Source organism: Enhydra lutris, unplaced genomic scaffold, assembly GCF_002288905.1.
Source record: "Enhydra lutris kenyoni isolate GAN:26980312 unplaced genomic scaffold, ASM228890v2 scaffoldscaffold19, whole genome shotgun sequence".
Taxonomy (NCBI): domain Eukaryota; kingdom Metazoa; phylum Chordata; class Mammalia; order Carnivora; family Mustelidae; genus Enhydra; species Enhydra lutris.
In genome coordinates this window covers 5,281,663-5,308,093 of record NW_019154103.1, presented here as the reverse complement: position 1 = coordinate 5,308,093, position 26,431 = coordinate 5,281,663, and the positions used below count along the sequence as shown (strand labels likewise).

The 26,431-nt window shown below is 42.0% G+C and overlaps 1 protein-coding gene across 1 annotated transcript in view; it reads left to right on the top strand.

Annotated features, from left to right (window-relative positions):
* Positions 1–26,431, top strand: part of LOC111148380 (dimethylglycine dehydrogenase) — a 65,981-nt gene that overhangs the window by 37,371 nt on the left and 2,179 nt on the right. Inside the window, exons 11-15 of the mRNA XM_022504885.1 lie at positions 31–161; positions 1,424–1,641; positions 3,540–3,697; positions 6,470–6,529; positions 20,074–20,208. Of these exons, the coding sequence (XP_022360593.1) occupies positions 31–161; positions 1,424–1,641; positions 3,540–3,697; positions 6,470–6,529; positions 20,074–20,208 (702 nt within the window). The remainder of the gene's footprint in view (positions 1–30; positions 162–1,423; positions 1,642–3,539; positions 3,698–6,469; positions 6,530–20,073; positions 20,209–26,431) is intronic.

The window sequence follows — 26,431 nt, the reverse complement described above, 5'->3', positions numbered from 1 at the left end:
CCTGAGGTAATTTTAAATTCTTCTGTGTAGGTGGGTTTTACGAATATAAGTCATATGTTGACACCAAAAGGTCGAGTATATGCTGAGTTGACTGTTTCTCACCAAACTCCTGGGGAGTTTTTACTAATAACTGGTTCTGGATCTGAACTTCATGATCTTCGGTAAGTATGCACCTAATAAGAAAATTTTATGTGGATTGTGTACTGACTCAATCTTGCAGTGAGCTTTTCTTTTACCAGTAGCTGAAAGTACAACTTTAATTCTTAAACCTTTTTGTTTCAATTAAACTTCATGTCTTTTATAGGAAATTATTCGAAGTGAGGGACCCTGTCCCCACTCTTCCCCCCCAAAGGTAATCCATTCATAGAGTTTGCTGGTTCTAAAAATATTAACTCCTAATTATTAGGCATCATCAAGTGTCAAAACTCTCTTTAGACATTATCTCAGTTAATCCTCTTAATAGATATATCTGCAAGGTCTATATTATTCCCATTTTCATATGAGAAAACTGAAGTCTGACTTAGAGTAACTTGTGTAAACCAGTTCCTTTTGATTCTGATGCCCGTGTTCAGTCCACTTCAGTAAGCGGCTTCCCTGGGTTATCTTCCTCCTTCTTCATGCTTGTTGCTCTCTGGCCCACAGCTAGATTTAAATCATTGACTTGCCACGTCAATCCTTCACGTGAGTCTTTGGTCTATGATTTAGTCTACTATCAAACCTTAGTCTTTTTCCAAAATATTCCAAAAATATTTCAAATGCTATTGTTTAATAGATGTCTTACTCTGAGATTCTCACTATGGTTGTAAAATGATGCAAAGTATACCCTCCAACCCAAGATGTATCTTAGTAGCATAGCTTTGTGTAAACCCAGATGATCATTTTATGTAGCTCCAGGGACTCTCAATAAATTATAAACAAACCCTAAAACTGGGTTCCAATAATTCATCAAGACTTAGAAATTGAAACCAGTCTTTAGAATTTTTATTGTTTCCTTCTGATTGTCAAAGCAATTATGTGTCTGGTGGCAGGGCACATTATTAACCTTCAGCAGCACAAATGGGCCTTCTGTGTATAGGTATTAGAGAAAATTTGGGTTCAAATCTTTGAAGATTGAATCATTAGTTTAAATGCAATAGGGCTGTCACTATTTAAAAGAATTATGTGGCAGAACTTACTTAAATTGAAGGCTCCTTCTGTACTATGAAAAATTATCCCCAAGTTTATAAGTGGGTGGTTTAAAGAGAATCACTGAATATCTCTGGGACTCAGTTTCCTCAACTTAAAAAATTAGGTTGTTATACGAAATGACACTCTGGGGACTTCCTAGTAATTCTAGACACAGAACATGTCTTCAGAGAATTAATATGTTACCAACATGCATTATTCAAGCAAGATTAACACAATGTTTGTGACTCAAATGCAGATGGATTGAAGAAGAAGCTGTCAACGGTGGATATGATGTTGAAATTAAAAACATAACCGATGAGCTTGGGGTCCTTGGTGTTGCAGGGCCCCATGCAAGAAAGGTTCTTCAGAAACTGACTGCTGAAGATCTTAGTGACGATGTTTTCAAGTTTCTTCAAACCAAGTCTTTAAAGGTTTCAAACATTCCTGTCACTGCTATTAGGATATCTTATACTGGTAAGAATTGGAAAATAATTCTCTAAAATTTCAGAGGAGGCCTCTAAAATGTAAAAGAAGCGAGCACAAATGAACATATGCCTGTGCGCACACATACACACATCCCCTTGCAGACACGCACACTTTTGTCAGTATAACTCTGGAGGAAGATTTCTCCTGTCCAACTCTTAAAATAATAAGTCTGTTCACTCCTAGTCTGGGAGAGCCATTTCCCAGATTTCCAATCATTGTTCCAATCCCATGACACCTTATTATTTGGAAGGGTAGATAAAAAAGTTGGAAGAGGATAGCTGTTAGAATCGTTGGAAGGGTTGACAGCATATTCAGGTCAACTGACTCTTTCTAGAAACATTCAAGATGGTCTCCCATGGGGCATCTGGGGGGCTCTGTAGGTTCAGCACCTGCCTTTGGGTCAGGTCATGATCCCAGGGTCCTGGGATCGAGACCCACATTGGGCTTCCTGCTCAGCAGGGAGTTTGCTTCTCCCTCTCCTCCTGCTTGTGCTCGCTCTCTGTCAAATAAATAAACCTTAAAAATCTTAAAAAAAAAAAAAAGAAGAAAAGAAAAGAAAAAGAAAAAAAAAGATGGTCTCCCATAGATAAAATCTCTTATAGAAACGTTAAATGTATCAAGTACCTCTGTTCAAGTATTACCATTAAGGCTCTTTTAGGGAAGTCTTCTTATAGCACCTAACCTTGTACATACTGTGTCTTTGAAATAGAAATGAATGATTGCTCTTCGGTTCCCAATTGGTGCTGTGGGCTCACTTCCAACTTCCTCTGGTCCTCCTTGTTCTTTCACACAGTACTTGGTGCCCAGGCCTTCATTCAGTTACACGTTACTCTTGTTCTGGTGGTATCCTGGAAAAACATCAGCATCAGCCCTCAACACTGGGGAACAAGGAGAACATACAGGAAGTGTAAAGGCTATAGTTCTTCTCTGGGCTTCCACTGTCCACTTTCCCCATCCTTCTTTCACTTGACCCTCGCAAAGTAGTGACTAGCATAAAACATAAGCAGAATAAAAAATAGACAGACTGTTCGGGTTGGGTTTCATTTCCTTTGGGTTTTGCCCAGCTCTCATGGTAAATAAAAGGACCAAGTGGGAAGAAGAGGAGTGTGGGGGCATTAGGGTTCATGGTTCTCCCACAGTGAAGACCATTTGAATAATTGTTGATTGTCTATATTTTTAAGCCTTGTGATTTGGGGACAAGGAGCTGGGGATTGAGGTTCCTTCCTTTTCTTTCTTTCTTTCTTTCTTTCTTTTTCTTTCCCTTTTTCTCTCTTTCTTTCTCTTTCTTTCTTTCAATAAAAATTTATTTGTTCATTTGAGAGAGAGCACGAGAGAGCAGAAGCAGGGGGAGGGGCAGAGGGAGAAGGAGAGAGAATCCATAAGCAGACTCCCACTCCCCCTTGAGCACAGAGCCTGACCTGGGGCTCAATCCCAGGACCAGGAGATCATGACCTGAGCTGAAACCAACAGTTGGCCGCTCAACCGACTGAACCACCCACACGCCCCGGGGGCTGAGGTTTCTAAACCTCAAACCCTTTATCGTGATAAACTCTGCTGTGCTAATTACTCACTTAACATTATGAAGCTAAGGTCAAGGGTCCGGATTAAGTCCTGTATTACTGGCTTTCTGTGTCATGAGAAGAGGTGTCCTGGATATCTCTGTCTATGTGGGAGACAAGCTGGGGCATGAATGAATCTGTGATATGGCATCTGCCTTTGCAGGGGGGAGTTTGTTGCAACTTTGTGGTGAGCTGATCTTTTAAAACTCCAGCATATCTATATTACATAAGTGGACACACTCTATTTATTTATGTGTTTTCGCTAATGCACGTTAGACCGAGTGATCATTGACCTCACTCGAGTGGGTACTTGTGGGTTTGTTTCAGGTGAGCTGGGTTGGGAGCTGTACCACAGACGAGAAGACTCCGCAGCCCTTTATGATGTTATCATGAACGCAGGCCAGGAGGAGGGAATCGATAACTTCGGAACATACGCCATGAATGCCTTAAGACTGGAGAAGGCTTTCAGAGCCTGGGGGTCAGAGGTTTGAGATGCTGATCTTCGTTACAGTTTTGTTTATTGTATCTGACTTTGATGTAAGGGCTAGTTTTAATTGCATCAACACTGGCTCTGGCTGTTATGTCAGCAACGATGTGCTACTAGATAACTTTATTTAATTAAGGGAAGATGTTTTTCTCCTTCATTTCCCAATTGAAAGTTTGGTGGAATTATGACACACTGTTTATTCTGCTTTACCTCCTCCCATTTGGCCAAGAGCCCCGGACATCCATCTCTGACTGTGTGTGGAGCTGCGGCTTCTCTAGGGGGCCTGTTTGCCCCACAGTGTCTGAGGGGTGCTTTTCTTCCTCTTCTTCTGCTGCATTGCCCGCCCACCCTCATTTTCTTCTTATGTACCTTTTGGGGAAATGACACCAAAATGTGTGTTTCTGAGGAAGAGAGTTGGTGATCTAGGATGTGTTGGTCTAACCTGCTTCCAGTGTTGGTAATGGGAACTAAGGGTTTCTGTGGGTTTTCCATGGGCATGATTTATTTTACTTTCTCAACTCTCCCTGAAGAAGTTATTATTGTTGATTCTTGGGCAAGGGATTTGGAGTTGGTGGGTGGTATCTAAATGATCCTATTCTATACACAATCACACTGAGAAACAGTAAACAACTTAGTTCTGATTACACAGAAATAGCCAAACTGTGGTTCAGAGTCTGTTCTGTTTTATCTCCAATGGCAGGCTATCTCTGGACCCCTTAATTTTTTCATATCTCCTTAGAAGTTGTTTCCTTGAGTTTGCGGCCTGACAAGTGACATAAAGGATAGTAGTAAAGGATATACTTCAGAGTGCGGTCTCTTGGGTTTGAATTTATCCTCCATCACGTATTAGCTATGTGGACTTAACCCTCCAGAACCTCTGTTTATTTCTCCATAAAATGAAGATTATCTTATTTTTTAAAAAGATTTTATTTATTTATTTGAGAGAGAAAAAAAGAGCACAAGCAGGGAATGAGGAGGGGCAGAGGGAGAGCAAGAAGCAGACTCCTCACTGAGCAGGGAGCCTGGTGTGGTACTTGATCCCAGGACCCCCAAGATCATGACCTGAGCCAAAGGCAGACGCTTAACCGACTGAGCCACCGAGACACCCCTAAAATGAAGCTTATCTTTATCCTACAAAGTTATCAGAGTTATTAGATAGAGTTCCTAGCACACGATGAATTTAACTGGAGCACAAGGTAGCTTTGAAGGCATAGCCGGGCCCTTGGGACATCCAGACTGTGGGCAGAAGCAAGTGGGCTTTGAGGTGGAGAGGAAGCTTCCAGGAGCCACTGAAAGAACCAGGGCTTTGGGGCAAGTTGCTTTTTTTTTTTCTTTCTTTCTTTCAGGAGAGGCAATCTACTAGGGGATTCTCAGCCTACAGCAGGGGCTTTTGATGAGGCTGCTGCAGGGAGAGACATAGAGGACAGAGACAGCTCTGTCCCCACATTCCTCAAGGAATGAAGCAGCAGATGCCGCCTTTGGAGTTAGCCATTTCTCCACTCTCCATGCTCTTCCCCAGCCCTCCAAAAAGTGTTTCTTCCTCCCACAGCCCTCGGATTTCCCAGCAGTGCCAGCACGCCCTCTGGTGGTACCACGGCAATCTTCTGTGCTTTGTTTTCATTTTTTTCTAGAGAAATTCTGAAACTTTGAACAGACAGAAAAATAAGCTTGGAGTTGCTCAAATTGATTAGGAAGTATGAGAGACCAAATTTTATATCCTATAAAAACAAGTTTATATTACTCATCTTGTTTATATGAGTGCTATGTTGTCTTTTTTAAAAAGTTTGGCTACTTTTTATGGAGTTTCGGCCAGTTTTCTTAGTGCAAAAGGGAACAATAAGAAAACAAACAAAATCCAGTAACTTCCGGTCTAGTCCCAAAGAGTGGCTTTAGTTTCAACTTAAAGTGTATTATAGGGATGTCTCAGTGGCTCACTTGGTTAAGTGTCTGCCTTAGGCTCAGGTCATGATCCTGGAGTCCCAGGATGAAGCCACACATAGGGGCTCTCTGCTCCGTCTGCTTCATCTTCTGCCCCTTCCCCCCACCATGCTCTCTCTTTCTCTCTCACTCACTCTCTCTCAAATACATAAAATCTTTGAAAAAATAAAGTGTATTATATTGTATTGTATTGTAATTATTCAGTTATTCAACCATAAATGAAAAGGCAGATATTCAATCCTTGTTTCCTTTTTTCTTTCTTGAACTCTGTCGAAGCCATTTTCCTACCATCTGCTTTCTCCTCCGCTTGTCCTGATTCCTGGCTGATTGCAAGATAAGTAAATTACCTAATAGCTTTTCAAGACCTAACTATATATAACTATTATATAAAAACATATTAGTGTCTTATTTCGGGGAGGACCAGCATGTTGTGATATCCCTCAGATATTTATTATCAGTAGAAGAGCCACAGGAACAAACTGAATTTTAAGGTCTAATGCGCTATTCCAATGATAATATTTCCTGACAAGCTACATTTCAACTTTAGATTAAAAATTACTTTAAAGACCAGTCTATAACTTTCCTTTCAGAATCTGTGTTCAAAATCCAAAAGCGTTTCTCTTCACTGAAAAAAACTGACATATGAAGGTGATGTTACTGAAATGATTTTCACTCATCTAAGATTGAAAATTCATGTTTCCAGGGGTACCTGCTGGCTCGGTTGGTAAAACATGTGACTCTGGATCTCAGGGTTGTGAGTTCAAGCTCCACGTTGGGTGTAGAGATTACTTGAAAATCATATCTTTTAAAAAGATGTGTGCTTCTCTTTTAGATGAACTGTGATACAAATCCCTTGGAAGCTGGACTGGAATATTTTGTAAAGTTAAACAAGGTATGTTTACATTCCAAAGTGTTCTTGAAGTAAATCTTAAAGTTATGAGGCTGTTTTGTGACAGAGCCATGCTTTAAAATTTAAGCAAGGGTGGTTATAGGACAAATGGCTTGAGCATAAATACTAAGCATTGCTCAGGGGCTTTGTATTAAGCTTTTATCAAAATTACAGATCGGTCCAAACTATTACAGTGTGCTTGTAGATGTAGGATAGCAGAATCCAGCAACTTTAAAGAACAAATCTAAATTCTGGGATAAAAATTACTAAGGAGAAGATGTCAGGAGACGTTCTTGTCAATCCCGGTGATCTGTGGAGTCACACGTTAGCTCATTGAATATACGGCATTAATGCACTCTCCCTGGGTGCTCACAGCAGAAAGCAGTCTCCCCTCAGCAGATCTGTCCATCTGCTTATTAGACACTTTTGTATGTAAGTGCAACATTTCAAATGTGTTCAGCGGAAAATGGATATTTAGCGAGAAGCCAATACAAGTATGATAACTGATATTAACGGTCCAGTGGGAATCCCTACATTAGTAGTTCTTTTTTTTTTTTTTTAAGATTTTATTTATTTATCTGACAGAGAGACGGAATACAAGCAGGGGGAGGGCAGAGGGAGAAGCGGGCTCCTGGCTGAGCAGGAGCCCGAGGAGGTGAGGCTTGATCCCAGGACCCTGGGTTCATGACCAGAGCAGAAGGCAGGCGTTTAAGGACTGAGCCACCCAGGCGCCCTTACCTTAATAGTTTTCCAAGTGTTGGCCTCAGACAGAGCATCAGCATCACCTGGGAGCTTGTGAGAAATACAGATTCTCAGATCTCACCCTAGACCTGCTAAGTCAGAATCTCTGGGGCTCAGGCCAAGAAACCCATGTTTTGATTCACTGCAGGGGATTCTGGTTTGATTCTGGTTTGAGAAGCACCATCTTACATAATTATTGTGAAAAAGCAGATTTATTACCACCTAGATCATCTATACAAGTCCAAAGCTAATAAAGGAAGTGATCCCTTTGTTACGAACTGAATGGTTGTGTCCTTCCGAACTTCATACGAAGAAGTCCTAATCCCCATGTGATGGTGTCTGGAGGTGGGACCTTTGGGAGGTAATCAGGTTCTGGTGAGATCATGAGAGTGGGGTCTCCACAATGGAATGAGGGTTCTCATGAGACCATACCAGAGCTCGCTTTCCATCTACATTGTGAGGACATGGGGAGAAGGCAGCTGCCTGCAAACCAGAAAGAGAACACTCACAGGGGAGCTGAACCAGCCAGTGCCTCCATCTTTGACTTCCCAGCCTCCAGAACAGTGAGAAATAACTCCCTGTAGTTAAAGACGCTGCGTTTGTGATACTTGGTTATAGCAGCCCCAGCTGACTCAGACACCCACTGAGTAGTGGCTTAGTTACTGGAAAAGAACTTAACAGCGATGCAGTTAGTGGAAGTATTGAAGGAGAGGACAACAGCTGCTGTTGTATAGGATACTTGTTAAAATTCCAGAAATAAACCGTCCTGTTGAGGTGCTAATAAGCTAAAGTAAAGGCCATTTTCCCATTCTACGGAACTATGTGAACACATGCATATGAATCAGGCTAAGGAAACTTTTTTTAATGCCCCTGCCTCAAGTTCCCAAATTCTAAGCTAAGATATTAACATAAACATGTATATTTATAGTATTAGATTTTAGGAAACAGAACCTCCTTAAGGGTTTTAAAGGGAATAGCTTTCTGTACGTTTTCCCTATGACTTTTATTTTTATGATGTACCATCTGCCTCCAGACCAGAGAAAGCAGGTGCTTGGAATTTGGGCGGACCCTTGCAGCAGATTGCTCCTTCTGATAACAGAAGTCTTGGTTTAGCAGTTTAAAATAAGGATAAAAATGGCCTGACTCTTGAAAGCACTAAAGTTCCATTGTTGGTCACCGATAGGTAAATAGATAACTGACCCTCTTGCTTCATAGCGTTTGGGTATTATTGTTTGGGGAGAAGGCACAGATAAATGAGCTCTTCGTGTTGAAATTGGGTTTTTGAAACCCCCTTTATGATTATAAGCAGGTGTGGATTGTATATTTATTAGTTCTTTCAAATTGTTTCAATAACCTAAAGCCCAGCTCACAACTAAGCTGTTTAACAGAGAATGATTTTGGTTTATGGTATGCTTTTTATGATTTCTGAATTGTGGGTTCTCATTTTGGTGTCACAGAGTTCATTGTTAATGCTTTCAGTGGGTGCAGGTCTACGTAGCCCAAGAACCTGGACCTAACTGAGCTAGTCTCTTTCAGTTATGTGGACTCTGGTAGTGAGTGGCTGTCTTAGCGATGCTAGCCTATTTTCAGGACGGATGACTAGGTTGAATCCATGTTGCCCAGATCCAGTATGGTGGTTTCACAACAACTTCATCTTTGTTTTGCAGCAGTCATTAAGATGAAGCAGGTTTCTGGAAAACTAACATTGTAAGCGAACCTGTAATTTCATAATTCACCTTCTGTGCCTTAAAACAAAAATGTGAAAGTAAATAAAAAATATTACCAATCTGGCTTCATACTACATTATAAAGAATATATAATGTCCATTCAAATTGCTTTGGAAACTTGGTGGTCTATGAAAACTGAAGCAGTAGCTGAGACAGAGGAATGTTGATATTTTTATAATATGCCAATAAAAACAAAATTTAGCAGCATTTTATAATTGTTTAAAACCCTTTTTTAAATTTTTATTTAGAAGATTTTATTTATTTATTTGATAGACAGAGATCACAAGTAGGCAGAGAGGCAGGCAGAGAGAGAGGGGTAAGCAGTATCCCGGCTGAGCAGGGAGCCTGATGAGGGGTTCGATCCCAGGACCTGGAGATCATGACCTGAGCCAAAGGCAGAGGCTGTACCCACTAAGCCACCCAGGCGCCCCTAAAACCCTTTTTTAAAAGATATTTATTTATTTGATAGAGTGAGTGAGAGAGAGAGAGAGCAGAAGAGAGAAGAGAGGGAGAAGCAGATTCCCCCACTGAGTTGGGAGCCTGACTTGGGACTTGGTCCCAGGACTCTGGGATTAAGACCTCAGCCAAAGGCAGACACTTAATGGATTGAGCCACCCAGGTGCCTCTTTTTCTTTCCCTTTGAAGCAAACATGTAGAGTACCTTGCTTGGCTCTTAGGTATTTACACAGCAATTGATAAGCCATAATAGGAAGACAATTACCATAGGATGCAGGCTGTGTGCGAGCTAGGAGGGCCCAGGGAGATGGCTCCGTACCACCTGGTTTGAGGGAGAGGAAACAGAAGCACAGAGAGGTGAGGTGACCTCTGATCTCACCGTGAGGCCTTGTCACCCACCACTTTCCCCAGCAAGGTCCCTTTGCATCATGGGCCAATCAGCCTTGAATAATTGCCCAACCATGGTTTTCTGGCAACATCATCCTAAAATATGCATGCTCTACATTTTATTGATTGACACCTCCCACAATCATGTGTTTGTTGTAACTGATTTTGTATTATACGGTAGGATCAGAGTAGCCCCTTTAACCACACTCAGAAGGAAAACAGGTGGCCGAGGGAATGGACCATTGCCAGGCCTCTTAAGACAGACCTGTGTTCTTGTCAAAACCGGTAGGGGAGTAAGGAAAAGAAAAATGGAGTGTTGAGCAATCTTAGATGGCAAAGGAAGATAGTGCATGGTACTTGCCAGCCTTACTCTTGAGAGTGGTTTGAGCCCTAGCCTTCCAGTGGTGTGGGGTTGTGTGACCTGCACAGCCGTGCTCACAAGCGCTCTCCTTCCTGGTCAACAATGAGTAAGTACTGTTTATTAACACTTGGCGAGGCTGCAGGTCTAACAGTTGAGGACATAACTCCTGATGGCTCTCCGATCTCACGAGGCTTGAAATAAATGGTATTTCTGGAACTAAAGCTGTAGGACACATTGTTAATATTCTGAAACCATCATTGGGCTCCAGCGACGGCGTGTAGCCGTACGCAACAGTGCCATCTTGTGGACAGTGAGCATAGAGCCTGGAAAGGAGCCGTTCACCCGGGTGGTAATGCAGGCAAGAAGAATTAAATAGATACTTTGAAATCTCCTCAACTAAAATCCTTTTACCTGAAACAACTTATATCATCGTTATTACTGGTATTATAATTCCAAAAGAAGCTAATTCTTGGGAAAAATTAGTGGTTCTGTTTTCTTGTGTGTTTTTTTTTTAAATTAGAAATAAAGTGCATTAACCATGAGCAAAAATCATCTGCCTTAGGATGGAATCATATGTAGTATTGGAATTTTCCTCTTGGAAATGCTGAATCTTTGTTCATTTAGAGAGAACCCCAGCCAAGATTCAGAGACTGAAGTACAAATATCACATGTTTAAGAAGATTAGAATTTTTTAAAGATCTCCTCCACCCCCAATTTCTTTCTATTTCTCATTTACCGTATCATAGGCTTCTACCCAGTGGAAATGGAATAAAGTGATGATAACTGATGTGGGAAACAAAGGCAAAAGAAATACTATTAAATTTCCTTACCACCCACGACCCATTGACAAGTGCTTGAAACAGGCAGAGTGACCTCCCTCTAGGGACACAGGTGCCTCAAAGTTAATTCTTTGCTAAGGGCAAAAGGGCAATCTTAGCGTCCTTCAGGACCCTGTAAGTCTACTGTAACATAAAAATTCCTTTGGAAACTTCCTTTATCTCTACCCACCAAGATACATGTTGGCAATCATCCCCAAGCATATGACCCGCTGATACACATCTGAAGAGTCTTATGACTGAGTGTTGTTTTTTTTTTTTTTTAAGATTTGATTTATTCATTTGACAGAGAGAGAGACAGAGCACAAGCAGGGGGAGTGGCAGGTAGAGGCAGAGGGAGAAGGCGGCTCCCAGCTGAACAAGGAGCTTGATTCAGGGCTCAGTCCCAGGACCCCGGGATCATGACCTGAGGGAAAGGCAGACGCCTAACACACAGAGCCACCCAGGGATCCCTCATGACTGAGTTTTTACCGAACAGTGATAAATGACCTTTTCCCAACAATAGCTTGCCTCCTCAAAGTCCTAGAAACCTTGCTTCCAAAATTCCTAATAGACTTAGGCTATCCCTAACCCCCTCCCAACTTGAAAGTAAGTAATGGGCCACTCCTCGTGACCCCAGTGCACTCTTTCTGCCCCTGGGTCCTGTCCCTGTGCTTTCATAAAACCACCTTTTTGCACCAAAGACGTCTCAAGAATTCTTTCCTGGACATTGGTTTTGAACCCTAACATCTTTTCCTACATCAATAACCACAAGATAGAAGACAGTGTTCATAGAAAATACAGGGTTTATCTTTGAGGAAAAAATTATTTAAAGCATAACTAGTAAACAAAACAAAACAAAAAGAGGCGGGGCACTTGGGTGGCTCAGTGGGTTAAAGCCTCTGCCTTCAGCTCAGGTCATGATCCCAGGGTCCTGGGATCAAGCCCCACATCGAGCTCCCTGTTCAGCAGGGAGCCTACTTCCTCCTCTCTCTCTCTCTCTCTCTCTCTCTCTCTCTCTCTCTGCCTGCCTCTCTGCCTACTTGTGATCTCTGTCAAATAAATAAATAAAGAGGAGATGCAACATGGGGGGTTAAGGGGGTAGGAGAAGAGTAAATGAAACAAGATGGGATTGGGAGGGAGACAAACCATAAGTGACTCTTAATCTCACAAAACAAACTGAGGGTTAATGGGGGGGTGTGGGGGGGTGGGATTATGGACATTGGGGAGAGTATGTGCTATGGTGAGTGCTGTGAAGTGTGTAAACCTGGCGATTCACAGACCTGTACCCCTGGGGATAAAAAGATATTATATGTTTATGAAAAATAAAATTAAAAAAATAAATAAATAAATAAATAAAATCTTAAAAAAAAAAAAAGATGCAAAGCATCACCAGGCTTACTACATTCTATCTATTCAATAAGTGTTAACATTATTAAAACATCAAAGTGAAAATAAATCATTATTCACAAACAAGTTAGAAAGGGATGTCTCATGCGTGGTATTAAGTACGTACCTGTAGGGAAATTTTTTGTTTGTTTTTGTTTTTGTTTGTTTTTAAAGATTTTATTTATTTGACAGAGAGCACAAGCAGGGGGAGTGGCAGGCAGAGGGAGAGGGAGAAGCAGGCTCCCTGCAGAGCAGGGGAAGCCTGATGTGGGACTTGATACCCAGACTCCAGGATCATGACCTGAGCCGAAGGCAGTGGCTTAAACAACTGAGCCACCCAGGCGCCCCATGGGGAATTCTTAGGTATCATAGTAACAGGCAGAAAATTTTCAGTGACTCTCCATCCTGGCTGTACATTAGAATCATCTGGAGTATGTCTTTTAAATTATATAATGTTTAAAAAATCTGAGCTTCATGCTGCAACCCAGATCAATTTAAAAGTCTCTTGAGGTAATGATTCAAGCTTCAGTGTTTTGTTTTATTGGGTTGTGTTTTTAATTCCCCAGGTGACTTTAAAGAAGGTTGAGAGTGATTGTGTTAGACTGATGCTTTTCAACGGGCTGTATATTACCATCATGGAGAACTTCTTAAAAATGGCTCTACCTTCAGTGGTTCTCAAGTGTGGTTCACAGACTGGCAGCACCTGTGTTACCTAGGGATTGGTCAGAAATGCAGGTCCTTGAGTGCCATCCCCAAATCAGAAACTCTGGGGTTGGGGCCCAATAACCTGTTTTGAGAAGCCCTCCAGGTGGTTCGGATGCCCGCTCAAGGTTGAGAACACTGACCTACCCCAAACCAGTTGGATTGACTCTGGGGGTAGGGTCTGGGTTTCTTGGTTTTATTACACAACAAAGATTGACAACCACTCTCTTAGTTCTTTAGCCTTACACCTGCTGTGCTCCCGTCAATAAGCAGGAGAACGGAAAGACAAGTGGATTGGTCAGAGGAAGGGGCTATAGAATCTGTAGCAAATTGGAAGTTAGTGAATCTGTGACCTACTCTGGCTAGGGTGCAGGTGATATATTCTGCCCCTGGGGCACCTGGGTGGCTCAGTGGGTTAAGCCTCTGCCTTCAGCTCAGGTCATGATCTCAGGGTCCTGGGATCGAGTCCCGTTTCGGGCTCTCTGCTCAGCAGGGAGCCTGCTTCCCCGCCCTGCCCCCCACAAGATAGAAGCAGGAAGCCTGCTTCTTCCTCTCTCTGCCTACTTGTGATCTCTGTCTGTCAAATAAATAAAACCTTTAAAAAAAAATAAAAAGAATGCTTAACTAATGAGTAATTTTGGTTAGAAAATGGAGATGAATTGTTCCTTGTACATTGCCAAGAACAGAGAATGAAAACCTTGTAGGTGGGAGTATTGTTTTCCAGCCAACGATAACAGAATTAAGTTGCTATGCTAATAATCTAACATTTTGCTAATAAAGAGATATTGAAATTGTGGTCATTATGAACATATGTGGAATGTTACTAAGCTCTGCATAGTGGAAAAGGAATGGAGAGTTGAGAAGCCTGGGTTCCAGGTTTGGTGCTAAACTCACTTCATCACCCCAGGCAAGACCGTTGAGCTTCCTGCCTGCTTAAAAGCTGTGATTCTAATGATGTAAAGATGAAATGAATGATAGTCTGCTGTATCTTGATGGGGTGATGGGTCACTTGATTCACCCCCTAGATGAATGAACCCGTGTATGGCTTTATCAGTTTGAGTGTGGGATAAGCATGGACGTACCTGTTGTTCATCAACTGACTGAAGAAAGTTAAGATTTACATAGACTGCAGCTTAGTAATGGCCACATGCTTTACAGAAGCATTCCTATCAGGCCTGTTTTTAAATGATGAGCCCTGAAACCCATTTAAAATAAGAAATGTTTTAGGGTGCCTGGTTGGCTCGGTCAGTTAAGCATCTGACTCTTGATTTGGGCTCAGATCATGATCTCATGGTTGTTAGATCGAGCCCCGTGTCGGGCTCTGCACTCAGTGGGGAGTCTGCTTGAGAGTCTATCTCCACTCTTCCTCTGCCCCTACCCCCCACCCCACAGGCTCACTCTCTCTCTAAAATAAATCTTAGGAAAAAATGAAAAATAAGAAATGTTCCAGTAAAGTATTACAGGGACAAGCTCTCCCCATACCTGTCTGTAAGCACAGGAGCACGATTCTCCCACTCGTGCTATACCTGGTTTCTAAGGGAGCCTTGTTGGGATCCAGAATGTTCCATTGATTGTCTTATTTATTCTTTGGAAACTTCTGGTATTTAGGTTAGAAGGATTTTGGACAATTAAATGAAACTGATAATTTTCTTGAATTTTCTGGTAGGTTTTGACTCCAAATATATGGTATAGAAAAGGTTCTGAACTAGGTTTTCCTGGTCTGTGAAAACCCACTAAATGACTCCCCATATCAGAACCTTCTTACCACTACTCCTGTTAAATTAATGGGAAACTCTCCATGGACCTAAGAATCACAACCACAAATATACTGGTTTAATTTGTTTCATTTCCATGTGCTTTGGGGTAATAGGAGTACCTTTTTCCCCCTCAAGATTTCTCTGTTTATTTAAAGAGCGAGGGAGGGGAGGGAGGGGAAAAGGAGGGGCAGAGAGAGAGGGAGAATCCCAAGCAGACCCCCCCAATGAGCAGGGAGCCCAACATGGGGCTTGATCCCACAACGCCGAGATCATGACCTGAGCTGAAGCCAAGAGTCGGAGGCTCAACCGACTGAGCCACCCAGGTGCCCCATGAGTGCTTTTAATAGAGCCAATAAGCTGAGTAATTATATTTCATGTAAAATCTTAATTTATCATCTTTGTGGATATTATATTTAGAATATATTACAGATGGCTATTTTAGTGGCTCTTACTGCTTTTATAAAATCAATAAATTAAAAAACCTGAGCCAAGACTACTTTTGAGCTGTAGTCTCAGTGCCCCAGAAATGTATGTTTCTCCAATATAGTCACAGCTATTTATACAGTTAATTTGACAGTGACTCAGTAAATATATTTCCGTTCCCAGGTCGTCCTGATAGCACCAATTTTAATCACAGCACTTAACTTCAGACATATTTTTTTCTCTTGTTCATAATTAAAAGCTATGTAATAGAGTAAAATCTACAGTCTTGGAAGAAAAACCAAGTAAAGGAGAATGAAATGGCATTGCCCCACTTCACATCTTTCCATGTCAGGTGCAAGGTTAGCTTGGGAAGGGAGAATGGTCTCCAGGGGCAGCTGGGATGTTTTAAGTATGTGTTTCTTACTTTTAATTAGATTTTTTTTTTTTTATTGTGAGTGTGTTTTCATTCATGTCTGAGGGCAATATTGCTGACCAGATGACTTCCTAATTCAGGGATATGCAGAGCTAGATGTCAGATTTCATCAATAGTAACCTTCAGAATGTTTTCCAATCCTCTTTCCTAGTACAAAAGTACTGTGCGGTGAACATCATCCAGAACAGGATCAGAGTACCCAGAAATAATTTAAAGGAAACATTCTGTAGAATATTTACATAATCTCTGCCTTCCAATGAGAGACTCTATGTATAGTCACTTTAAAAAATGTACAGATAAAATCTAAAGGTGGTGACTCTGTTTCCATGTAACTAAGCCTTGGGAAAGACCCTTAACTTGGTTGGGCCTTTCTCTTCCATCAAGTGGGCATAACATTACTTCTCTCCTAGCAATGTCATGGGGAGTAAAGGGGGTCATTAATGTGTATCCCCCAGCAGAGTGTCTGGCACACAGCAGGTACCTAATAGATTGTAAATAGTACTTAATATTTATTTTCCCTGAATTTATTAATTGTTCTCTTCTAAAGGAAGTTCTCTGAGGCCCTCCCCCACTTTTCCTATTTCTTGTGATTCGCTGACATTAGACTTGGGTTAAATTGTGCTTTTGGCAAAGGTGGAGTTAGCGTTCTCTCCCTTCTAGCATATCTGGTTCCTCTTACTCCACCGCACATGCCCAGGTAGCTCTTGTCTAGCATCCCAAAGGGACCCATTTCTTTTCTTTCTTTCTTTTTTTTTTTTTTTTTAATAAGGTGAAAAAACTTAGATTTAGCTAGCTGGACTCAGTTTAGATGATCCCAATTTTGTTGGCAACATCCAAAGCATCATAGTCAGGAGCCAGTTGAACATATGCCTTCTTTTCTTCATCAGGCCTGATCAAGATGTTGACCTTGGTCACATCAGTGACCTAGAACTTCTTCACAGCCTGTTTGATCTGGCGCTTGTTGTCCTAGACATCTTCAGTGAACACAAGTGTGTTGCCTTCTGTTTTCTTCACAGCTGACTCGTGGGCAGGGGGAATTTGATGATGTCATTGTGGTCAAGCTTGTTCCTTCTGGAGGAATCTATTTCTTTTTTTTTTTTTTAAGATGTGTTTATTTATTAGAGAGCAAGTGAGCAAATGTGCATGTATGGTGAGGGGAGAGGCAGAAGGAGAGGGAGAGAGAAGAGAATCCCAAACTGACTCTGAGAAGAGCATGGAATCCAACATGGTGTTTGATCTCATGACCCCAAGATCATGACCCGAGCCAAAGTCAGGAGTTGGACGCTCAACCAACTGTGCCATCCGGTGCCCCACGAAGGGACCCATTTCTGAAAGCTTTGGTTGTGGCCAACTTTTGACATAGGTGTAGCAGACATTGGCCTAAGTGTTTCAGGACTGGGCATGTTGTGATATGGAGGGAAGGAGTCACATCTCATTAGGGGCCTCCTAGAAGCCATAAGAACATAGTCTATTTATCTCTCAATGCCTCCTGCCTAACAAGTTTCTGAACACAGCAGGGGTATAACAATAGTTGAGTAAATAACTGAAAGAAAATTCTCTTATAGGGACTCAGGAAGACCTAAACCTTCGAGATCTGACTCTGTAACAGGAAAGATCCAGATTCCATTACAGGAGATAAGGAAACTACTTAGGATCTCCTGGAACTCCACAAATCACAGAAACTAGCCCGCTGTCTGCTCAGTATTGTTGTAAAATGCTTTTCCACACAAAGAGTGAGAATTTTTTTTTCATTTTTCATTGATTCCTAGGTAGACAAGAACTCTAAAGAGCTCCACTTGTCACCATTTATCCACAATAGCAAGTTGTCTTTTAAAAAGATAGCAAAAATTTGTTATTCTTGAAGTTCTTTCTGTATTTAGAAGTGTTTTTTACTATAATGCATTTTGGTTTTGTTATTAGAACTGGTTCCGAACTCAGGGTTGGCTGCTTGCCACTGGAAAGTCAATACTGGAGAGAGACGAGGTGGTGGGAAAGGAAGGTGCCTGCTTTATTCAAGAAGCCGGCAACCTGAGAAGATGGCGGATTAATATCCCAAAGACCATCTTCCCTGTCTTGGGGAAGGCTGAGGGTTTAAAGGGGGAATGTAGATTGGGGTGAGTGGTTACCCACATGGGAAGCTGGTACCCAGGAGGTTAGTTGTACATTGACATGCCCCTGAACAGACTTGTTGGCCTCGGTGGCAGCTGTTGATGGATGTGGTTGGGCCTTATCTTCTGGGAAAGTTTGGTCCTTCCCTTCTCAAGCAAGGCCAGTGGTCTTCAGATCTCAAGAAAGTAGTTAATTTGGCTACAGACTAAGGGACTTAAAGTCAGCAAGCAAGGAGTGCATAAGCTTGAAGCCAGTTAACCTTTGAGACCTGTTGGAATGCTGTTACAGTTCGTTACCTCTGTTATCATGAATTTTTCTTACATATGAATTGAAATGAATCAGGCTTTTTCTGTGGGTTGGTGGTTTTGTTTTTTCCCCAGCAGTCCTGTCTTAAATACATCACATCCAGCTGTCTTTGAATTTTTATCTGGCTTCATATTAAACCTTATAGTTGGTTCTCACCATCTGGATTACCCTGGGGGAGGTCATCGGACTTTGATTTTGCAATTATTTTAACCTTGGTCAATGGAAACTTTCAGTTTCCTGTGAAGGTCAGCAATTTGAAGTTGCAATATCTAGAGAAATCATACTTCATTGTGGGCTTAGCCTAGAAGGTCTGAACCATAAAGGAGTGAACAGGGAGGTGTCAGACAGAGGGTATGTGAGGCCCCCTCCTACCCTTTCATTGAGAGGTTAAGGGGACTTACTGCGGCCAACCCGAAATGTTCTGTGTGCAGAAAGAGCTGTATAAACCCTAAATGTTGGTGGCAGAGGACATTTTTGGCATGAGATACTGTTTCCTTTCTTCTTCCGCCAATGGGGAAATTAAAGTTGTTTCCTTTCTTCTTTCAGGAGAACTCTTGAGAATTTCCCCCCCTCACATTGTAACCTCTAATTAAATCTCCTTTGTAGAGATGTGATTTCTATATCACAGATCCCCCATTTCCCCGGGTAAGATCAGAGAGGCTTGTTTGGCTTCCTTATGTAGAAGCCTTAGCCTACGCCCCTCTGGGGGGTCAGCCTTCCCTCCTTCTACTCTGACTGCTCTTGGCCTCTGACTACTTTCTCACACTTACCCCATGTCCCTGGCATGCTGGTTAGGTGGAACTGCTCCTTCATTAGCAAAGTGTCTCCATGAGGAGTCCTCACTCAACTGTTTGTTGTAGGTGTATAACTAATAAATGTAGAAGTCCTGAAGTTTGCAGGAGGCCTGCTTTTTTTTTTTTTTTAAACACATAAGCATGGACTCAAGGTTATCCCTAGAGCAATGTCACTCTCACTTGTGTTGCATTTGCAGTAACCCTGAGTGTGCCCAGGGGGAACGTGTGAGGAATAGGAACATCATCCATCAAGTGTTGGCTAGAAGGAGAAAAAGCAAGGTTGACAAGCGTAGTGTTAGAGAATAAGCTCTTTGATCAAAATGTCCACATGTAACTTTGTAACCCACACAGGGCCTAGCGTGATGTCTCACACACAGTAGGGCAATCAATAATTCTTGAATGAACTGAGTGCAATGCAACAGTAGACACATGTCTTGGACCACTATTCTGAAGAAGGAAAAAAAAATGTGCAACATTCCGGGGGTGTTTTGACATCACATTTCAAAAACACAAATTTCCTCCTTTTTTTTCCTTAATTTTTAAAATTTTATTTATTTATTTATTTTAAAATTATTTTTATTAACATATAATGTGTTATTTGCCCCAGGGGTACAGGTCTGTGAATCATCAGGCTTACACATTTCACAGCACTCACCATAGCACATAGCCTCCCCAATGTCCATCACCCAACTACCCTCTCCCCACCGGCAACCCTCAGTTTGTTTTGTGAGATTAAGAGTCTCTTATGGACGAATTTCCTTCTTGAAAGAGGCTTACTATGGGTAGAAATTGAGTGGTTCTTTGCTCACTCCCATCCAGTAATGCTGTCCAGAGCCATTAGATCCAAGGGTCGCTTTCATAATCTACCATCGCCATATCATGCCTTATGTTTTTCTGCCTAGGTGGTTCTGGTAAAATTGTTATCACAAGTGATTACCCTTAAGTCTAACCTATTCTGAAGGCAAATGTGGCTGATACTGTCATTTGAGGGCTAAGAAATATTTGTCTAGACGTTTGATCCAATCTGTATTTTTATTTGATGTGTAATTGGCAAGAAAATCGCAAAGACAAATTTAAATGCTTGCATCTCTAACCTTGTCACAGTGTCTGAGCATTCATTCATCATCATTATCTTGGATTCCTACAGCCAGCAGACTTCATAGGAAAGCAAGCACTGAAACAGATTAAAGCCAAGGGGCTGAAACGGAGACTGGTCTGCCTCACCTTGGCAACGGACAATGTTGATCCGGAGGGAAATGAAAGCATCTGGTATGATGGCAAGGTGAGTGCTGAGGACCACGTAGCCAGGGGCCACTGCAATTTTTCACACCAGAAACCCTCCTTGCCTCTGTTTCCTTTTAGAGTTCTGTTGCTTTTTTGTTGTTGTTTTTTGTTTTTTTTGGGGGGGTGCTATTTATTTATCTATTGGTTAGGTAACACACTTTGATTTCTGAGCTGACATTCAAGAAATAAAAGTCGGTTAACTGAAAGGAAGACGAAAGGCTCATTTTCAAAAACATCAACTTCTCTCTACTTTGATTAAAGAAAATAAAACAAAGCACTTAAAATACAACGGACAAGGAGGAGGTATAATTGAGAGGCTCCAATGATCTACTTGCTCACCAAGTCCGTATCTGTGAATGCAAAAGATGGATTTTATTTAAAAAAATTTTGGCATGCTGGATTAGTTTCTCTGGGGTCTTGGAGAAGGAAGTAATTCTAACCTTAGCACATTTGCAGGGGGAAAAAAAAATGCCAAATGAAAATCTCCATGACAACAGACGGTAGAGCCTTAGAAAGTACAGTGAAATGTAGGAACCAGTTAGCTCTTCAGAAAGAGTAAATGTGCCTTCCTGTTTGGGAATGTTATTTTATTCTGTCTGTTGGTATTCAGTAAGACCAGACAATTTTTCAGTAGAACTTGATATCTTTGACTTTTTGCAAGTCTTTGTAAGGCCACGTTTGTTTTATGATTTTGCTGTGTTTTGGCTGGGGTCATCAGGCAGGCGGGGCACTCTCCCCTTAGACCATGGGGTGAGCACATGACCATTGAGGCTCATCGGAACAGCTGTTCCATATTGAACAAGGTCTGCTTGGCCAATACCCAAAGACTCAGAGATCTGGCTCCATGGGTTTTTTCTCATGCACGGCAGCCTCCTTGATCCTTGTTTTCATTTCCCTTTTCTCTTCAGTAACAAAAAGAGCACCAGAGTTGGAGAAAGCCAGTGGCATCCAATCTCAGTCTTTGAATTACTAAAGAAATGGTCACATGGGCTGAGGCATGGATTGTTTGATGTACAGCAAACATCTACACGGTTTCTAACTATGTGCTGGATATTTTTTACGTACTCATTTAACTTTAGAACACCCCTCCCAGATAGGTATGGTCATCCCATCTTAGAGATGAGGCTTTGGGGCTCAGAGAAGTGAAGTAACTTGCCGAGGTTACGCTGCTAGTTATTGACAGAACTGATTTCTGACCCGGGTATAGTTGGACTTTGCATTCCTTATCCTTCCTTCTAAGCCATGCTGAATACTCTGATTTGCTCTCCTCTCTGTCTCTGCTCATGTCCCACTGTATTCTCTTCAGTACTTAATCAGAGCGCCACAGTTGTCCTACATCCCAGAAGCAGATGATGTTGTTAGACCCTTTGAAGCCAGCAGACTCTTTTCAGATTTCAAACTGTTAAACACCTTACCCTTAATTGTGCTGAGTTCGTTCTCTTTGAGCCTCTTACCTCACTGTCTCCTCCACCTTTCTGTTCTAAATTTCTGGTTCAGACCTCTTTTCATAATAGGCTTTTCCTCATACTTCACATTTGCCCAGGATTGCCACTGATAATCACCTCTGCCATTAACTAGCTGCTTCGCTTGACCTGATCTTAGCCTCTCTGGGCCTCCATTTTCTCATGTCTTAGATTCTTGGTGCCTCTAATTAATTTTTTCCCTAGTCATCAAATTTCCCCACTTCCTCTTTCTTCTGTTTCTCGTTTTTTCACTCTGGTCTTGGCCAGCTTTCTAATACAGTCCATACCAACCCCTGCACAGACTTTCTGTTTTGGCTGTGGAATGACAGACGATGCTGTTCTGTTTTTTGTTTTTTGTTTTTTTTTTTAAGAGAGTGAGTGAGCGAGCGTGAATGAGCGTGTGCAAGCCAAGGGGCAGAGGGGCAGCAGGGTCAGATGGAGAGAGAGAATTCCTAAGCAGACTTCCACTGAGTGTGGAGCCTGACACAGGGCTCAATCTCGAGACCCCGAGTCACAACCTGAGCTGAAATCAAGAGTCTGACACTTAACCGCCTGAGCCTCCCAGGCGCCCCTATACTGTCGTGTTCTGTATGCAACCACACAACACCACCCTGATGAACATAGTATAAACCTGACACCCACATTCAAGTTAAAAAGGCTGGAAACTTGTATTTTAAACATACACAATATTACACGTCAACTATAGCTCAAAGCTGGGAAGGGTTTGAGCTGAAAACCCAAGTTCCATTATTGAATTTCATCTCCTTTTCTGAATCAGTGTGCTGTTTCCCTGCTGTATCTTTCATCTTTCCTCCTGTATGCCATCTACTTACAGAGCTGTTAATCCAGTTGTAGTTGCCTTTTCTTTTTAAGATTTTATTTATTTGTCAGAGAGAGAGCACAAGCAGGCAGAGCAGCAGGCAGAGGCAGAGAGAGAAGCAGGCTCCCCACTGAGCAAGGAGCCTGACGTGGAACTCAATCCCAGGACCTTGGGATCATGACCTGAGCCAAAGGCAGCGGCTTAATCAACTGAGCCACCCAGGTGCCCCTGTAGTTGCCTTTACAAATAGCCCTTAAATTTCCTGATACCTGCTTGTCTGCTCTTTGATGTTCAGTAGGGTCATCTCCTCACTATGCCGGATCCTCTTTATACTCTGGAAAGATAGGAAATACTCTTTGCTCTTTTTCCTGACTTTGTGGGGACGTGTACTACCTTTGGTATTTGGTATTCTATTCTTGCAAATATTTTACTGCCAGGGATAAGGTGCAAACTTACAAGGTACAAATTTGTTATTCAACAAATGCTAGGCACCAGGGATGCAGCAGTGAACAAAACAGACAAGTTTCTGGGCCTCCATGGATCTGACATTCCAGGGCAGAGAGAGCTAGACGGTGAACAAACTCACTAAATGGCACATCCGGGGTGCTGAGTGCCTGGAGGAAAAGGAAAGTCCAGCTGAGAGATGGGCGGTGATGCCAGGAGGGATTATGATTTTAAATAAGGCTTAATTTTTAAAAATTGAGGCATTAAAGTGTGGGTATGAAAAGGCTTCTGTTATAAAAGCAGGTTTGTTAGGAAGTTTTCTTTTTTTCTTTTTACAAGATTTTATTTATTTGAGAGAAAGAGAGGGAGAGACAGCATGAGCAGGAGGGGCAGAGGAAGAGGGAGAGAGAGAATCTCAAGCAGACTCCATGCTGAGCATAGAGCTTGACCCCACGACCTTGGTTGAGTGGAAACCAAGAGTCAGAAGCTTAACTGACTGTACCACTCAGATGCCCCTGTTGGGGAGTTTTAAAGAAGGTGTTTTCTATAAAGGGTGTAGGCAACTAATGTAGGTAGTTTCACTAATCTTAGCAACTGGTTAAAGCAATTGCCTCTTCAGCAACTACAGACTTGTATAGAAATGAGATTCTTTATGCATTAGGATGAATATTGTCCTTCCAAGTAAGTAATCCTGGTTTTTTTTCTTCCCAATTATGTTGCCATTACTAAATATTTTCTGAAAATGGTTAGAAGAATCCACTTGTAAGGCATCCAAAAGAATTAGTCTTGTCACTCATTTTTGTCATATGTAATTTTTTTATTAAAAAATTTTTAAAGATTTTATTCTTAAGTAATCGCTGCACTCAGCAAGGAGCTTGAACTTACAATCCCCAGATCAAGAGTTGCATGCTCTGGGGCACCTGGGTGGCTCAGTGGGTTAAAGCCTCTGCCTTTGGTTCAGGCCATGATCCCAGGGTCCTGGGATGGAGCCCCACGTCAGGCTCTCTGCTCAGCAGGGAACCTGCTTTCCCCTCTCTCTGCCTGCCTCTCTGCCTACTTGTGATCTCTGTCAAATAAATAAATAAAATCTTAAAAAAAAAAAAAAAAAAGAGTTGCATGTTCTACCCACTGAGCCAGCCAGGCACCCCAGTCACAGGTTCACTTTGACAAGAATCTTGACTATAGCTGTATGTACTTTGTTCATCAAGCTTGATTAAAAATATTTTATAGTTATAAAAAAAAAGGTATTTTGTAGAAATGAAGTTTGGAGAGTTGAGAAAGTGGTCTTTTTTATTATTTAAAAACAAAAGCACACAGGGACACGCAGAGAAATAGAATGCATCCTCCAACTTAAATTACATTCTCTCCTTCAAAGGCCATCTACCCTGTTAGCTCCCCTAAGTCAGAAGGGTCTTGAGTTTTCACAGAAAGGAATGAGAAAAGGCTAAACCTGAATGAGGACTGCTTTTTTGGTAAAAGGAAAGCCAGTGTTTAGCAAAGAATATGAAAACCTGCTAGGCAGAGGGTGGGTACAGGTTGTTTTTGTGATTCACAGAGCAAAAAGGAAGAATGGATTTAATTGAATCTGGAAGATTTTAAGGTAGAATGATATAAAATTGTTGCTAGGGAAAACCTTCCCTTAGAAATTTAGTAAGATAAAAAGGAAAGGCTGGACTTCTAAAATACTCTAGGCTACTCAGCATTGGATTAGAGAGAAATTAAAGGAGACATGAAAGTTATCTAGGACAATAAATACATTAAAAATAGCACTTGTGGGGCGCCTGGGTGGCTCAGTGGGTTAAGGCCTCTGCCTTCGCCTCGGGTCATGATTCCAGGGTCCTGGGATCGAGCCCCATATCGGGCTCTCTGCTCAGCAGGGAGCCTGCTTCCCTTCCTCTCTGTCTGCCTCTCTGCCTACTTGTGATCTCTGTCTGTCAAATAAACAAAATCTTAAAAAAAAAAAAAAAAAGCACTTGTGGGCGCCTGGTTGGCTCAGTGGGTTAAGCGTCTGCCTTTGGCTCAGGTCATGATCCCAGGGTCCTGGGATCGAGCCCACATCGGGCTCCCTGCTCAGCGGGGAGCCTGCTTCCTCCTCTCTCTCTGCCTGCCTCTCTGCCTACTTGTGATCTCTATCTGTCAAATAAATAAATAAAATCTTTAAAAAAAAAAATAGCACTTGTGGGCGCCTGCATGGCTCAGTGGGTTGAAGCCTCTGCCTTCGGCTCGGGTCATGATCCCAGGGTCCTGGGATTGAGCCCCACATCGGGCTCCCTGCTCAGCAGGGAGCCTGCTTCCTCCTCTCTCTCTGCCTGCCTCTCTGCCTACCTGTGATCTCTGTCTGTGTCAAATAAATAAATAAAATCTTTAAAAAAATAGCACTTGTACAATAAATATGCTATTTCTTTACATTACTCATGCAGCGATAACTATAAGATGAATCACTGCTGGGATTTTAAGAGATGGGAAGGCCTGGGGAAGTGGTTCACACAATCTCTGAAAAGGGATGGGAGGTTTTTTGACCCAGTGAGTTAGGGGATTTAACCAAGAGCCTTGCTTTGGCCTCTTCTTGTTTTCTTAAGATGCTTGCCCAAGCAAATCAGGTTATCTCTCCAGGATTCTAAACACAGACCTCAGGTTTACAGACTGGGGAGTGAAACCAAGGTTACCAAGAAAGTCTTCCAAAAGCTGTGATTAAAACTCCAACCTTCCTGACCCAAATCCCTGCCTTATATTACTCACAATGATTTAAAAGGAAAAAAAATCATTTTAGGGGCACCTGAACAGCTCAGTTTGTTGAGCGTCTGCCTTGGGTTCAGGTCATGAACTTGGAGTCCCAGGATTGAGCCCCGTCGGGGGGCTCCCTACTCAGCAGAGGTCTTGCTTCTCCTTCTGCCCCTCCCCCTGCTAGTGCTGATGTGCACACGCGCTCGCTCTTTCTCTTTCTCAAATAAAATCTTAAAAAAAAAAGGATAAACCATTTTAAAGCATATGCATTCTCTCAGCAGTACCTCAGCAGTTAATAATTTGCCGGAGAACCTTTTACTAATGAATACATTCATTTTTTTAAAAATCCACCAATTCTCCCCATAATAAGTTTAGAAATGATATGGAGAGCTTCTGATTTAGGGTTTCGGTGAGATAATTACAGACTAGGGCTATAGAGCCAGGAGTCTGTATTTAACGTCATAAATGTGTCGGCATCTAAGAGATGAGAAATGCTGTAATAAGACTGTTGACTGTAGTGGGCTCTTTGCTGAGGCAGCTGGAAGATCACCAGGCTGATTCCCGCCCATGAATTTTTGAGCGCCAGCTACAAGCGGCCTGCTATGCAAAACAGTCAGGCTGTACGGATTAGTGCAATGTTGTGTAGCCAGGAGAAGCCATTTTGAGTGGGGCTATATATCATATTTTGCTTTTGTTGTCTTCCTTTTACAATTTTTAAATGTGGTGTTTTAACCTGACATTTTCTATCACCTTTTTTCCCTTTCCCTCTT